At 33.3% G+C, this 16,613-nt stretch overlaps 2 protein-coding genes and 1 long non-coding RNA gene across 3 annotated transcripts; 1 reads left to right on the top strand and 2 right to left on the bottom strand.

The window, feature by feature from the left end:
- Nucleotides 1-268: 268 nt before the first annotated feature.
- LOC108820395 (uncharacterized) lies at nucleotides 269-2,604 on the bottom strand. Its single transcript, XM_018593343.2, has one exon. The coding sequence runs from the start codon at nucleotides 2,492-2,494 to the stop codon at nucleotides 320-322; it is 2,175 nt and encodes a 724-aa protein (XP_018448845.2). The 5' UTR covers nucleotides 2,495-2,604; the 3' UTR covers nucleotides 269-319.
- Nucleotides 2,605-5,188: 2,584 nt separating this feature from the next.
- On the top strand, nucleotides 5,189-6,776 carry LOC108820651 (RNA-binding protein Y14). The gene is made up of 4 exons (XM_018593643.2): nucleotides 5,189-5,539; nucleotides 5,787-5,923; nucleotides 6,117-6,271; nucleotides 6,509-6,776. The coding sequence occupies exons 1-4, from the start codon at nucleotides 5,275-5,277 to the stop codon at nucleotides 6,543-6,545; spliced, it is 594 nt and encodes a 197-aa protein (XP_018449145.2). The 5' UTR covers nucleotides 5,189-5,274; the 3' UTR covers nucleotides 6,546-6,776.
- A 746-nt stretch (nucleotides 6,777-7,522) lies between these two features.
- LOC130498869 (uncharacterized) lies at nucleotides 7,523-8,985 on the bottom strand. The gene is made up of 7 exons (XR_008937866.1): nucleotides 8,818-8,985; nucleotides 8,657-8,738; nucleotides 8,518-8,560; nucleotides 8,343-8,443; nucleotides 8,194-8,248; nucleotides 7,807-8,011; nucleotides 7,523-7,714 (listed from the first exon to the last, which is right to left on the bottom strand). It is a non-coding gene; the product is annotated as an uncharacterized LOC130498869 (long non-coding RNA).
- Nucleotides 8,986-16,613: the final 7,628 nt, after the last annotated feature.

Raw genomic sequence — 16,613 nt, 5'->3', positions numbered from 1 at the left:
TTTTTATAACCAACACATTTTGTATACGATGTGATTAAACCATTTAGAAACAAATTAATTAAATAGAACTTAGTCAACCTAAACCGAACCTAACAGGTCATATATATCAAAAGCGCCTTATTTCTAGATGTTTTTTTAGAGATGTTAAGTACATACCAAACACACAAAACATCAAAAAAAAAGATCTGTGTCTAATAAGAAAGTTTTCAAGATTTTACAAAGAGAGCAAAAGAAATCACACCAAAGATTGATAATGTGTGACATATTTGCGTTTTGTTTTTTTTTTTGTTTTTTTGCTTAAACATTATTGTGTATGTTTCTAAGCAGAAACTCCATATTTGGCCCCCTTTATTTCTATGGTTTTCCATTCTCTAATCTTTGCCAAAGTCTTCTCTACCTTCATCATACGTGCCTCTAGTGTTAATGCTACCTCCTCTATTGCATTGTTTCTTTGCTTCAATCGTTCATCATCTTCCATCTTATTCTGCTTATCTCCATCTTCATGGAGCAAACACTTTGTTTCCTTGGTTCCATCACCAACCATAGTCTTCTTCTCACCACTGATTCCAGTTATATCAACCTCATCATCACAGTTTTTCCTAGTCTCTGGTGGTGACACTACAGTTTCCAAGAGAGGAGGATCTAGGGAGTTGTTCTCACCTGCTTTGCTTCTGGTTTCTTCTGTTTCTTCCCTCTTTTGCTTGATTTCTCGTGGTGCTACAAAAGTTTCAACTCTCATCTTCTCAGCATTGGTAACGTTATCATAACAATCCATACCACTCTCATTATCATCCTCAAGAGCTCGCTTCTTTCCCAAATACTCACTCTTCCTCTTCACTAGTTCCTTGTCAAACAAGTCAACAAGTGACACTTCTCTTGAAGCAGCTAATCCTTCACAATCTCCTTTCTTTATCTCTGACCTCACATTTCTCCTTGTTCTAGATCTTTTGAGTTTTTCAGGAAACCCATCTCCCAACTTTTTAAGCACTTCACTTAATAGCAGTACCCTTGGAGAATCTGAAGAGTAGTTTTCATCAGATGAGCACGTAGCTATATTCTTCTTTCCAAGTCTCATTACTTGACCAATGGTGAGTCTATCATCTTCATCATCCTCATAAAGTTGCTTCATTGACTTCCATCTCTTACAACCTGAAGGAACAGAATCAGATGTATCATCATCATCATCACCTATGATGTTTCTTGGTGTCAAAGATTCAACAGCTTGATTCTCCTTAAGAGAAAACTTCTTCCACCACTCAGAAGACGACTTCTTCCACCAAGGTATTGCACAACGAGCAGGGATGTACAATGTCAACTCATCAAGAGGCTTGTTGTACTCATCCCAAGCTGCTTCTTTCGAGAGGCTCTTCCTCTCCACATGACAAGTAACAACATCCTGAAGCAAACCGAACTGTGCAGCCACTCTATTGGGAAAGTAGTCCTCCACACAATCAATCCCAACGAGCTTAGACACCTTGACGCACCGAGCAAAAGTGATGAACTCATCGTCAAGATCAGCATCAACAGGAACCCACATTGCATCCTCAGGGTAAAACAGAGGAAACCTCCAGTTCTCCAAAGCTTTCGTGTAAGGACGCCACTCAAAGCTCTCCACTTTCGACTTCTCAAGAGCCTCCCTCACATTATTGCTACTCCTCTTTTCCCTCGAATCATCATCATACCAAATACTCAATCTTGGCTCACCTCTGAGCAGCACCTGGTTAGGCCTTCCCGGTTGCAGCTCCTTGAACCTCTCCCACGTCCAAACCTGAACCAACTTAAACAATGCCTTCAGTTCAATCTTGTCCTCTACCGTGAACTCTCTAATGTGTTGTTTCAAGATAGTAAGCTCCGCGTAGAGGTGAGCAAGAACAGCAGGAGCAAGAGAAATCCTAGTGCCTCTTGCTACATGAACAGCAACCGAGAAAACAGATTCATCTACATGATAATAACCAGACGGAAACACAAAGTAACTTAACCACAACGCAAGGAAAGCAACATGCTCAAGCTCATCATCATCATCACCACTGTTCATGAATCTCCTCATCCATTCTAGTTGACTCACAAACACAAAGCTGTTATCTTTCTTGATCTTAAGACTCTCTTTCACGAGCTCCTCCTTGACCCTCTCTCCTGAACCATCGAGAGCGGTGAAAACAGGTGAGCCAAGAACAGAGAAGCCTAGGAGCATCAAAACGTCTTCGAGTGTTACGGTTGCTTCGCCCCAAGGGAAGACGAAAGTGTTGGTGTCTGGACACCATCTCTCGGCGAGGCATAGAAGGAGATCTGTGTCTTTGGTGAATGCTTTGGTAGAGGCCATTACTGCTTCGAAAATCCCGGCTTGTATCCATGTGGGTTTGTGTAGAGAAGACATTTTGATGGCCCAAGACTTGAACTTTGTGTTCGGGAGCCTCCACCCTTTGAAGGAAACGCTCAAAGACAGAGACTTTGAGTCTGGAGGAGACGGTGGTGAACGGTTTTGACGTGGAAGCATCTTCTCTCTTTCTCTGTTGAAGACGAAGATGGAAGATAAAGTTTTATTCTTTCTTCTTTGATTTAACTTCTGAAGAAAGAAGTAACGTTAATTGCAGAGATGATGGTGCCTAGAGCTGGAGTGCAACAGAAAGAAACTAATTGATCAATTAAGAGAACAAACAGAAAAATAAAAATATTTATATTCTAAAGAATCATTTTAAAATGCTTCATTGTTTGGCAGTATGTGTTTCTTATCTCTTATGAGCATTCCATACTAAAATAGTCATTTTATAAAAGTGACACGTTTTAGGAAAACTGAAAGGTAAAATGGGATTTGAATTTTGGAACTGATTCAAAGCTTTTCTTTTGAGCAAACTGATTCAAAGTTATTATTTCTTCTTTTAAAACAAACTAGATCATGACCCGCCCGGTCGGGCGGGTTTTTATTCATTTGTAAGTATGGATTGTGTTTTGTTTATGGTAACACAAAATTTGCTATAAAACTTGTGTTTTGATTATTTTTTGTACATTACGAAATTAATTTTGTATCGCCCCCAAAACTGGTCTTTATTTCCATGAATGAAGTACTTTAACGCGAATTAACCAATTGTTTCTTAATGGTTTGACACTATTTAGTAATCGAAAAGTGCTTTGTTTCGTTATAGTTTTTTTTTTGGAGCCGATCGTGGATGTGGAAGATGATTATGAAAACCAGTAATTGCAGTTTAATTTTAATGCAAAGGAACAAACTTTACTACCCAAATATTTCGATAAACATATAAGTAATCTATAATAAATACCAAATCACGCGAGATGTTCATCGAGGTATTATGCATAATTGACATGACTTGGAGAAAGGGTTTTTCCATAAAAGATTTTATTGCAAAGTAATTTTTTTTTGGTTTTTGTTATGTAAATAAAAATATACATTGAAATTTCTATAAGAATAGAAAGATTTTCAATATAATTTATTTTACTTCAGATTTGAATCCAGATGTTTATTTTACGAATATACTACGCAAATATTCCCTAATCCAATTGTCTAATCTATAATAAATACCAAATCACACAATATGGTCACCGAGATATTAGGCATAATTGATATGACTTGGAGAAGGATTTTTTCTATAAAATATTTTATTGTTAAGTAAAAATTAAGGTTTTTGTTTTGTAAATTACCGGAATTATATATATAGATAACAATTATTAACAGAAATATATGAACTTTAAAATCGAAATATTGTGCTGGATCAGTTTGAAATGAAAAAAAATTACTAATAAAGATGTAACCGAGATGAACTTGTGATATGAAACCGTGTTCAAAAATGGACCTTTTTGGACAAAATATTATTATGGCATCTGTTTAAATAAATTTCAAATGTTAAATCTATTCTATTAAAAATTACTCGATATTAGTTGGTTCATCTATCTCATGTATGTGTCTATAATTAATCTATCTAATATTATTTGTACTAATACAATGAATATAGCCAATGAAAATGAATAGTTTGTGTGTATAATATATAGTATATACTATAAATGAAACAGTATAGGGTAATATTATTATTCTATTGACCGATGTAGGATAATGGAAATGGTCAAATTTATATTATTAAAAATATATGATATAGTATGTATGATAATGTATTCATACATAAATCGACCTAGAATAATATATGGAATATGGTCAAACATAGATAGATGCCATATTTAGTTATGATACGTTTAATAAGATAAATTATGAGGTTGGTTATGGTACGCTTAATATATAAGGGATGATGTGTTTAATTAAAATATGAGGTCCATATTAAAAATCCGCCTAAAAGAAGTTGTGATGTTTCTGTTTTAATAAGATAGATGCTATGAAGCCACTTGAAGTTTATTGTTTTGGAATATTGTGACCTCTCAAAGTTTACTTGCACCTAATGCAAAAGCTATAATTATTTTGTTAACTCATCTTGATACCTCATTTTGATGTTTCTTTCCAACAATAATAAGTTAAGCTTTCTGTGTCTGATAAGTTCGCTACATATGCAAAAGAGCTAAAGAAATCACACCTATTGATCTGATAATGTGTGACACTGTTGTTTAGTTTCCATGAGATCCCCTTGGAAAAGTTTAAGAACAGAATGCAACACACAAACTAGCTAAACAGAAACTTTATTCTTGAGGATTCTCCCTAATCACCAATACGAATTCCACATCAAATAGATCTTTTCAATACTTAGCTAGACACACACTAACTTAAAAGATCATAGAGATTTGTGTCTACATAAGCAAAAGAACAAAAGAAATCACACTAAATACATTGTTGTTTTTGTCTCAGATCATATAGTTTAGAGACTATTAATTAGCCAAGGCAGAAACTCTATTTTTTCATCTGTTTTGCCAAATTCTTCTCCACCATCATAACAGCAGGTGCCTCTAGTCTCTAGATTCAATGCTAGGTTAATTATTCCAAGTTTTTTCTGCTCCAGTCTTTCATCATCTGCCTTGTCACTGAATCTCTGATCTTCATAGACCACACACTCTGCTTCCTTGGGTTCCATTCCATCATAATCATAATGATCAGCTGTATTTCTTGCGTTAAAAGTTTCTTTTAGTCCTGAAAGACCCAAAATCTCTGAAACAGATTAGCGAAACAAATCAAAGGTTAAGGCCCAATACAAACCCACTAAAGGCCCAGTTAACATCCCCATAAACCACTGGCAGAAATAATTAAGATAGAAAAAAACGGGAAGAGATTCGATTCGAATCGGCATCACATCGCATCGACGACGGCGGCCGCGGCGGAAGTAAATGGCGAACTTAGAAGCTGAAGCCTTCGATTTCGAGCCAGAGGAGGACGACCTCATGGACGAAGACCTCGGAGCAGCCGATGTCTCCCCACGCGCCGCGCATCCGAGGCTTAGGTCAGCTATCTCCGGAGCAGACGACGGATCGGCGAATAGGAAGACCAAAGGCCGCGGGTTTCGCGAGGAGAAAGACTCCGATCGCCAGCGCCGCCTCTCCTCCCGCGACTTCGAATCTCTCGGCTCCGATGGCGGTCCTGGCCCCCAGCGATGTAAGCGTACAATTGATTTGTTTTTTGTTTTTAGGGTTTTTTCTAAGTACCCATGTGGCTAGGATTCGATTTGACCCAGAAAGTTTGTTACTTGATGTGTTCTCTATACTTCGATTTGACCTAGAAAGTTTGTTACTTGCTGTGTTGTCGACAGTTAGTTAACCTATGTAAATTTTAAGTTAACATAGTTTTTGTAAGTAATAGAAAGTGTAAAGTTGATGCTTTGTTGTCTTGGTTTTTTGTTTAGCCATTGAGGGGTGGATTGTTTTGGTTACTGGAGTTCATGAGGAGGCACAGGAGGATGATATATCTAATGCCTTTGGTGATTTTGGGGAGATTAAGAGTTTGCATCTCAATCTCGATCGCCGTACTGGATTTGTCAAGGTTTGGAGTTTCTCCTTTTGTTCCTAATGGTGGTAGTTTAGTAGGGTTTGCAGTAGTAAAGCTGAATTTTTTTTTGCTATGTTAGAATCTTGTCATGATGGATATTAGACTTGTGAGAGTCTGAAGAGTGCATTACTGTTTTGCGAATATATATTATGTAAGTTTTAGTAATTTTTACTCGCTTCTTGTTCAGGGCTATGCTTTGATTGAATATGAGAAGAGTGAAGAAGCGCAGAATGCTATTAAGGCAATGAATGGTGCTGAGATTCTGACAAAGAATGTCTGCGTGGACTGGGCCTTCAGCAATGGACCAAACAATGCTGGATCTTACAGGAGAAGGAACATGAGGTTTGTACACTAATCTATTTCAGAACAAAGTTGTACACTTTGTTTGCTATTTTGAAGTCGAGTTTTTACAAGTATCAAAGGTTACTAATTAGTTACTGACATGATTGAGTGAGTGAGTGTAAAATTTTAATATATTTAGAGTTTAATATTTGTGTATATCATATCAAGTCTTTCTAACTTCAGTATGTAAGTTTCATAAGTTATTTGACCGTTGATCGTTGTTATTGGGGTTTGCAGGTCGGGGAGGTCACGAAGCCCGAGAAGACGTTTCTGATTGTATGATTTAGAGTTGTCTCCACATCTCTCTCTGTATTTGGGATTCTTTATCTGTAAGTCAGCGAGTGTTTAGACTCTTCTTCTTTAATGGGTTAAGTAGGTTTGGTTGTTTGCAACGTTGTGTAATCGTATGCATATGGGTTATTGCGTTTTAACACCATGAGATTTGTTTTAGTTCTGGTTTGTGAGAAAATGGAAAACAGTGGTTGAGGAAGATGCTTTTGTTTCATTTTCTATATTGCTTTCATATATGGCTTAAAAAGTGAAAAGTCGTACAAGAACATCTTAATCCGTTCGGATATTTTCCATATATATAAAAATATAATTTTCACATATAAGAAAATATTAAATTTAAAGTAAATAGAAAAAAAGTTGCAAAAAAGAAAGATACGTATATATGCAAGGCAAGATAAAGAAACGTGAGAGTGAAAAAACAACGTAACCGTTTTTTCTCCCAAGGGTGATTTCCAACAACAATCGTCTGTATATTTTTTTCCAGTTTCATTGATCGTTTAAAGGCCTGTTCGTTTGGTTGCCGCCGGTTTCAGCGTCAGCGTCGGCGTCGGCGTCAGCGGCTGCGTCAAACTCGTTTATCTGATGTTCGTTTGGTTGACGCCGACGCTGACGCCGATTATTGTTCGTTTTGAAGACGCAGGAAATTGACGCAGCCGCAAGACGCCGACGCATGACGCTGTTTTGAGTTGTTCGTTTGGTTGACGCTGCGACTATTTTCATTTATTCATATTTTATTTTTAAAAATTTGTAAAATTATATTTTAAATAAATAAAATGTAGTTTAAATATATTTACATCCATAAGAATATTATGTTTAATTGGTAATAAATTTTTGGTCAAATATAAAAATATTTGATGTCATAAATCATAAGCTAAATAAAAATAAAAATAATACATCAAACTACTTTATAATCATAATCAATCATATTAAAAAAAATTATACTGAAGTAAATATGATAAAATCTAATTTTTGAAATTCAAACAAATAAGAAGTTGGTTGATAAAAAAAATATTACAACAAGTCTTAAAAAAAAATCAAATCATTAACTAAAACATGATTTAATACGATAAATGTCGACTGCTTAGACACATCAGCCGCGTCAGATTGTTTTTCATCGGCATCATCATCTGACTGCTTCTCCTCATCCTCTTCCTAAATAAGTCATCATATCAACTTAAGATTCAAGATTCCATGTTATAGTGAGAAAAATGTACATACAAAACAATTAATGACGAAACACATACTTCCTCATCGGCATCACTGCTCTCCAGTGACTTGTTGTACTCTGCCTTTAGTTCAGCAGCCTTATCCAAATAAACTTTCTTTTCCTAAATGATCAAAAGAATACAGAGTAAGATCACAATAAGCAAATCACCATGAAACTAAGGGAAGAAGCAAAGGACAGAGCAATGATCAAAGACTTCCATTTTCACCACCCTGCTTTGCAACCTACAATAATATAAGAAAGCATACACTATTAAACCTTCATCACCAGTAGCATACTAATCATGTAAAGTAACAAACTTGGTTACGACCTAGACCTACGATCACGTAGAAAGCATAGTCACTTAAATCATCACAAACACTAGCCGACCAATTCATGTAAAGTAACAAACTTTGTTACAACTTACATCCTTAACGTTAGAAGAAGGATTCTCTTCTTTGAAAGTTTTGCGGAAATCATTCCTGCAAAATAGACAGACAATGCCAGCTTAATCTCAGTACATAAGCGCCAGCAAACAAAACCAAAACAAGACGACTATGCAAGGATGAAGATTACATGAAAATGAAGAAAGCAGTAAGAGGACGCTTGGGCTTGTTGTTAGAGGCAGAGCTCTTCTTCTCATCCTTGGCCTTCCTGACTCTCTTTGCCTTGCGCCTCTGATAAAGAAAAAAACAGATAAGCTAAGTCACAACAAACTCAAGTCACCTACGAGAGACGATCAAACACTCACGGAGATTGACTCGAATCTTCGCATCAGCATCTGTGTTGTTGACCTGAAAACATCATTGACAACAATTAGTATCGCCATAGGATATAAATAAACAGCAAGAGTCTCAAACCTGAATTTAAAAAAAAAATCATCTGATTACCTTACAAGACAGTGAAAGACAGACAAAGCTTAGGAGAGCTTGAGACACACACACAGAAAGCTATGGAGAAGCCTGAGAGAGCCTGAGACAAAGCAAACACACATGTAAGTTTCTATGTTCCATTACAAACAACTCAGAAAAGCAGACAAATGATTGTGTACTTTGAGTCTAAACGAGAGAGTGAGATGAGATGAGCTTCAAGAGAGAGAGAACGAGAGAGAGAGAGAGAGAGAGAGAGAGAGAGAGAGAGAGAGAGAGAGAGAGAGAGAGAGAGAGAGAGAGAGAGAGAGAGAGAGAGAGAGAGAGAGAGAGAGAGAGAGAGAGAGAGAGAGAGAGAGAGAGAGAGAGAGAGAGAGAGAGAGAGAGAGAGAGAGAGAGAGAGAGAGAGAGAGAGAGAGAGAGAGAGAGAGAGAGAGAGAGAGAGAGAGAGAGAGAGAGAGAGAGAGAGAGAGAGAGAGAGAGAGAGAGAGAGAGAGAGAGAGAGAGAGAGAGAGAGAGAGAGAGAGAGAGAGAGAGAGAGAGAGAGAGAGAGAGAGAGAGAGAGAGAGAGAGAGAGAGAGAGAGAGAGAGAGAGAGAGAGAGAGAGAGAGAGAGAGAGAGAGAGAGAGAGAGAGAGAGAGAGAGAGAGAGAGAGAGAGACAGCTGGGTTCGAGAGAGAGAGAGAGCTGGTTTGAGATCGAGAGAGATAGGTCTGAGATCGAGATTCGAGAGAGATGGAGAAGAAAAGGCAGTGGCGTCAATGGAGAAGATAAGGCGTCTGCGTCAAAAATAGCTTAGGTATTTTTGTAATTAGTGAATTAGGTTAAGGGTAAAATAGTAAATAGATTAAATAGACGCTGGTTATTAGTCGCGGCCGCAGGATTTTTGGGCGTCTGACGCAAATCCTGGCGTTTAGACGCAGACGCAGACGCACGTACCGGCGTCAATGAAACGAACAAGCTTGCTGCGAAAATCATTGCCGCAGACGCAGACGCCGGACCTGCGGCAACCAAACGAACAGCACTTAAGGGTCACCGGCATTTTGTCGGTGGCTCTCCCCCTTCTTCGATTTTCCTTTTCGTTCTTATAATCCCACAGAAAAGTTTCCAAAAGTGGTTGTGAGAGTAATATTTAAACAAAAGCATGGTTTTTCGTTCCTGTCTGGTTTATTCCTACGTCTATCGAAGTGGAGTCTATGAAGATTATATCAGAATTCTTCCGGCACTTTATGCCGAGTCTTTGTCAAATCTTACTGGAGAGAAGTCCCACATCGAAAATATGAAAGGGACGTCGAACCCTGGTCTTTGTGGTGTCAAACACCATACTCTTTACCAATTTTCCCACTAGATTTTTGACAATTTCTTTTAACAAAACAACATTTTATCATATTTTTGTGGTGTCAAGTGATCCCACTAGTTATAGTGTGGATCTGCCTCTGTGTGTGAAGTCCATATAGGTTAATATGGTATTAGAGCCTGGTTAATTAGGATTTCCAACTTAAAACCAATTAGTAATTAATGGATTGACCCTAACGTTTTATATATTACTTAATATTCTTTAGAATTTCCGATGTGGGATATAATATCTCTAATACTCTTCCTCGAGATGATAGCTCTTATCGGCCAGAAATCTCGAAATTTTAAGACAGTTATACTCGGTCGAGCGAGTTAATTACGACATTTATACCTGGTCGAAAAATGGTTAGTTTGATCTATAAATCCAGTCGGGTAGGATTAAGATTAATTAGGGGTTTAGAGTATTTTAGGATCTTTGCTCTTATACCATGTTATATTCAGATTAAATTATGGGCTTCCAACTTAAAACTAATTGGTAATTAGTGGATTGACCCTAACCCTTTATATATTACTTAATATTTCTTAGAATTTCCGATGTGGAATATAATATCTCTAATAAACCTAACATATATTGTTAGTTTTGTGTTAGTTTCAGGTAGTTATCATCGTTGTGTGATAACTATTCGATGTTTGAAACAAATCTTTTCTGATTTGTTATGGAAACAACGTCCACCAAAAAAGCCGCCATGGACTCAAGATGCTGAAGATGATCAGGAAACCGGTGCAAAAAATATTGATGTCTAGGAAAGAAACTTTCATGATTTATATTTTGATACAATATATTTGGTATCTAGATCGTGGAAATCCTGTAGGAGACGTCAACACATGGAAGAGATAATCTCTTTGTACGTTGTATGGCGATATCTTTACAATCGTTGAGAATTGGCTATTTCAATTATTATTTTTTATGGTTGAATCAATATGTTGGATTCTTAACCAAAGAATATATATGTATCTAAACTGGAATGAAGCCAATGTAATACAACAAAGAGAGCCAGTGTTAATGCGACAGAGATGTGAAGATCGCAAGCAAATCAATAGAGTTCGGACTCTATTAAAACTTATGATGAAAATCATCATCATAAGTTATTTCTTCAAGTTTTATGTTTTCATTTTTATTTTATTTGCATTATTTGTTGTTTTATTATGTTATATGTATTTGTGTACTCTCTTAACAATCTAATAATAAAGTTAATTTGTTAAAAAAAATATTAATTTTTTATATTCTAACAATTTTTAAAAAATTGTAAATATTTTGGTGAATTTTTTTTACCATTTTGTTTGTACCATTATTCATTTTTATCATTACTAAGAGACATTTTTAAAAGTATACTATTTACTAGAACACAAAAGATTTATATACTCTTGTTCTATATATATATATAATAAATTATTATCTAAAAGGTAAAATATAATTTTTTAAGTTTGATTAGTTATGCTATTACAACTATGAGAATATTATATAGATGATTCAACAGCGGACAATTCTACAACTTTTATAAGAATTCACATCTCACAATGCACTGTTCCGAGCTGTCTTATAAAATCCATGTTTTGATGGTATTTCATGCACCAAGCTAAAAATCTATTATAACATATTTTTTCATAATATGTATAATTTGGTATTTTTAGGGTTTAAACTCGAGACCTTTGGATGTAGAAACATTAAATGACTTTTAATCAAACCATTGGACTAGAGAAGCTTCCACAATAATTTTTCTTTTATGTTTTCGAATTATATTTTTCGAAATTCAAACCCTAAATTCTGAACCCTAAATCCTAAACCCTCAAATCTAAACCATAAGCTCTATCCCTCAACTCTAAACCCTAAACACTAAACCCCACCCCTCAAATCCATACCCTAAAATCTAAACACTAAACACTAAACCATATCCCACTTCTCAAACCTAAGTTTAGATTAGTTAATCATAATTTTTTTTGTTATAAATTTTTTTTTCTCTTTTTAAAATTAAAGGTAAAATCCTTGACTCTAAACCATAAACCACACCTCTCAACTTTAAACCCTAAACTCTAAACTTTAAACCCATGCCTCAGTTCTAAACCTTAAATTATAAACAGTAAACACTAAACCATATCTAACCTTTCAATCATAGGTTCAGATTAATTATCCATAAGGCCATAAATATCCTTTTCTTTTTAAAATTGAAGGTTATAAGTTATAACACTTAATGTAAACATGAAAAAATGGTGTTATAAATATGGTATCTTTTACGATTCCTCAAATATTTTTGTGTTTTTCTTACAAGAAATATTTGTTTTGTGTTATTCTGTGTTATTTGACAAAAATAAAATTTAAATTCTAATCTAAGTGTTGAGAGGTACGTGTTCGAGAATATAATATTTTGTAGCTTTAGTCGAATTCTATATATATATATATATATATTAGGTTTTAAGAATTTATAATATTATCTAAATAATTTTTAATTTATTAATTTTCTTTTTTGATTCAGTTATTATTGTTTTTTGTCGTCAGCATAAACGATCTTTTAGAGTTTAAACTGATCTGTTTGAACTGTAATCTATACTATTAAAACAGAATATTTTTTTTAGCTGCCTTTTTTCAATAGTATTTACAATTTCATGCTACTACTATTCAATTTTAAACATATGTTATGAAAAATTTGTATTATCATTTAAGAAATATTCCCAAAACATATCATTTTAAAATATTTTTCTGACCACCATAATAGAAAAATTATTCCTTCGATGAGATTTCGGGAATGATGATAGAAAAATCACAGCTTGCATATACTTTAGCAACTTCATAATCATAACAAAACCATATCATACGTCAACATTTCTGTTATTTTTTTTTGAAAAAAAAAAACATTTCTGTTATTTCGATGTATGTTTTTGAATTCAAAATGGGTTGACTTCAATTGATGTTTGTTTTGAAAACGTTTAATTTAAACATTTAAATATATTATTAATTTACACATTTGTCTACATAAGCAAATATATGAAAATTATTTAATTATACTATTTGACTAAGTTATCAAATAAAATATATTTAAATAGTGCAATACTTTTACTGCAATATCTAAACAAATATCTTAACAAATTTGTACACCTTAAGTTTTAATATGAGGGCTTAAATAAAAATATTATTTCGGAAATAATATTACATATCATATGAATAAAATTGATTCATCAATATTAACATGTCTATGGATCGACCATAGTTAAACTGCTGATCAGTAAATTAATAAAAAGTATTATAAAGTTATAGATAAAATATAATATTCTTATTATTGAAAACTATATGATATTATAAAATTAATAGTTTCTTTGTAAAGTATAATTTAAATTTTAAAATTTTTAATTTTAGTTTTTGTAATAATAACACCAATTAGAAACTTTGGCTAAAAGTTAAGATAATAAAATTACACTAAATTAAATTTTACATCTAAAAACAAATAAAATACAAAATTATAATAGATAATTATGTTAGTTTTTAACCAGTTCCGCAATAAAAAAAAACATTTTCAAAGAGAAATCGACAACCATTTATAAAAGCAGCCTAATTGGTTAAAAGTTTCATATTATAACTTTTTAGACTTCAGCCGATCAAATTAATGAACTTGTATTTCACCTGTTCAAACTAATACATATATATTATATGTTGTGTATCATATGAAAATTTTATTATAACATGTATTGTGTCAATTATTCTTATAGCATATTAGTATAAATAACAAAATAAAAAATCTAAAAATTTAATAAAAATAATTATACGTGAAACTCAGTTTAAAACGTATTTTGAATACACTATTATTATTATCTCATATCAATTCAGTAATTTATTCAACTATAAATCATTTGATTTCTTTGTATATGTGAAAACGATATCTTATAGATGATTAAATACACATGAACATTTTTTTTCCTATTGCAAATGTATATCTTTATAGATGATTAAAACAGATGGTGCAAAATTTTGAAATATACTCTCAAAATAAACAAAAATAATATTACATTTTAATTCACTTATTTCTATTGAAACTTAATTCTAAAACAAAAAAAATTAACTTTAGCAATAAATTTGATCAAGATATTTATTTACAATAAACCAGAATATTTTGTTAGTAGATGTTATGATAATAGTTAAACGTTAATTACTAAAACTGTCCCTTAGAATAGGGTTTAAAGTTTTGTATTTGACAATTCATATTTTCCTTAGGAAAATTAAAGATTGGTGCATTTATGAGTACTATAAATTACACTTTTTTCTATAAATACATTAACGTAAACTGAATCCAAACTTGGTTAAGAGATCTTGTAATTCGAATTGTACAATAGATGTTAGGGGTGAGATTCGGGTATCTATTCGGATTCGGTTCAGATCTATTCGGGTTTCGGGGCCAAAGATTTCAGCTCCATTCGGATATTTTTAAATTTCGATTCGGGTTCGATTCGGATTTTTGCGGGTTCAGTTCGGGATCAGATAACCCATTTAAATTAATTTTTAAAATTTTAAAATTCATTATATACTTTAAATTTTTAAAAATCTATAGATAAAATAATATATTATAAATTAATTTGAATAACAAATGTCAAAATACCTAAATTTAACATTTTTGTCATCAAACATACAGACTCATGTTGACTACCTAAATTTAACATATAAATTAGTTTTGCTTGAACATTTGGAATCAATATATTATTCATGTATTTTTGGTGTTTTGAGTATAGTTTAGCTATTTTGGACATTTATTTTTGACTATTTGTATATATTTTCAAGTATTTTGGAAAAATAAAAAGTATCTTATATATTTTGGATATTTTTAATATACATTAAATCTAAAAATAATTAATATATTTAGGTATATATATCTATTTCGGATATATTCGGGTACCCAAAATATTTTGGTTCGGGTCGGGTTCGGTTCGATTCTATAAATACCAAAATTTTGAATCCGTTTGGATATTTAATAAATTTTGATTCGGATTCGGTACTACTTTTTCGGGTCGGGTTCGGCTCGGTTTTAGATCCGGTTAAAATAATATATTAGTTAAGAAACATATATTCTGAAGCATATATGTACATGTATATATCTGGTGGAGCTCTATGCGTATTATTCACATATAAGAGAAATATATGATATGCATGCCGTAGAACTCCATTTTTCTATTTGTTTATTAGGGATAAATTAATTTCTTTTATTAGAAAACAGGACAGCGTGAGGTGGAGAACATGCATGGAAGATCAAATTGAAGGAATGTCTATTTACGTAACAAGTTTACTTGAATTCCAAGCAAGTCCCATGCACTCAAACCCTACTATATAAACCCCTCCAAGTTCATCATCCAGTCATCATCAAATTAGCCATACACAAACTACAAAGTCTCTCAACAATGGCAATTCGAAAAGCTCACTACTCTCTAGCCTTCCTTGTCATTTTCTTTGTCGTTTCGAATAGCCAAACTGTATGCAATCCAGAATACAAGGCTAAAGAACCCTTCAATTGCGACAATTCTCTTACCTTCAACCGAACTGGATTTCCAGAGAACTTCACTTTCGGTGCGGCTACTGCCGCGTACCAGGTATACACACACATATATATATATATATATATATATATATATATATATATATATATATATATCTTCCTCATGTCAGTTTTTGGGCATCTGATATTTATTTTTTACATCGTACTGCCAAAGTTTCATATGACAAACAAATGAGCCATTCCATCAAGCTTTACTTTCAGTATGCGTTCGTTTTCCAAGTTATCTTTTTTTGGCTTACAAAGGCACCGGTCCATTGGATACCTCTTTTGCTAGAGATTGAAGACGTGAAAGGGGAGCAAGCCATTCAGGATAGTCAAAAGCATCTTGCCTTACAAATGTTGGATCCTAATTGCATCTAATTCTCTAAAAGGAGTTAAATCAGGCAGAAGATAAGGGAGCTTCAGCATAGAGATAATCTGAATTGTTAGTATATGTAATTGCAGCGAACCAACACAAAACTCAATCATACCAAACGGAGAGTACTGTAACCATTCCCGAACTCGTAATTGTCCATCAATGACCAACCAAAAAGGGACAAATATTAAAGCTACCATCTTATACAATTCGATTTATAAAAAAAAAATCTAATTAAAACATATGAGCTAATATTAGCTTACGGGAATTGATTGTTAGAACTTAGAAGTTTCGATTACCTCGCAAACTTGTTAATCTAGTCTAATGATTTAAGTTCTATAACGGTCCTGAATACATTTTCTGTCAATATTTGTTGTTGAGATTTCCTGAGATCGTTTTTTACTTTTTGCAAGTTACTTTCTTGTTTAGCTTTAGTAATGGAACGTCTTTATTCATTAGCTTACATCGTTTTTACTTTTTTTGCTATTTACTTTCTTGTTTAGCTTTAGTAAACAAACGAAGCTCTTTTCTTCAAGATTTGTAATGTAACTTTCGTCTTTTTGGATTCGATCTTGACATAATAATGTGGTTCGCTATACATTTATAGTATACTTTTGAAGGTAAAACTTGTTTGAATTAATCAGTTAATAAGAAAATAATTTTCAAAAAATAACTCTAATACATGAAAGAGATTAGGATTGAGAAAAAACTTAACCTATCATATTTAAAAAGGTTCA

This window comes from Raphanus sativus, chromosome 8 (assembly GCF_000801105.2).
Source record: "Raphanus sativus cultivar WK10039 chromosome 8, ASM80110v3, whole genome shotgun sequence".
Classification (NCBI taxonomy): Eukaryota; Viridiplantae; Streptophyta; class Magnoliopsida; order Brassicales; family Brassicaceae; genus Raphanus; species Raphanus sativus.
Note: the sequence above shows the minus strand (reverse complement) of the source record. Positions and strands in the feature narration are given on the sequence as shown.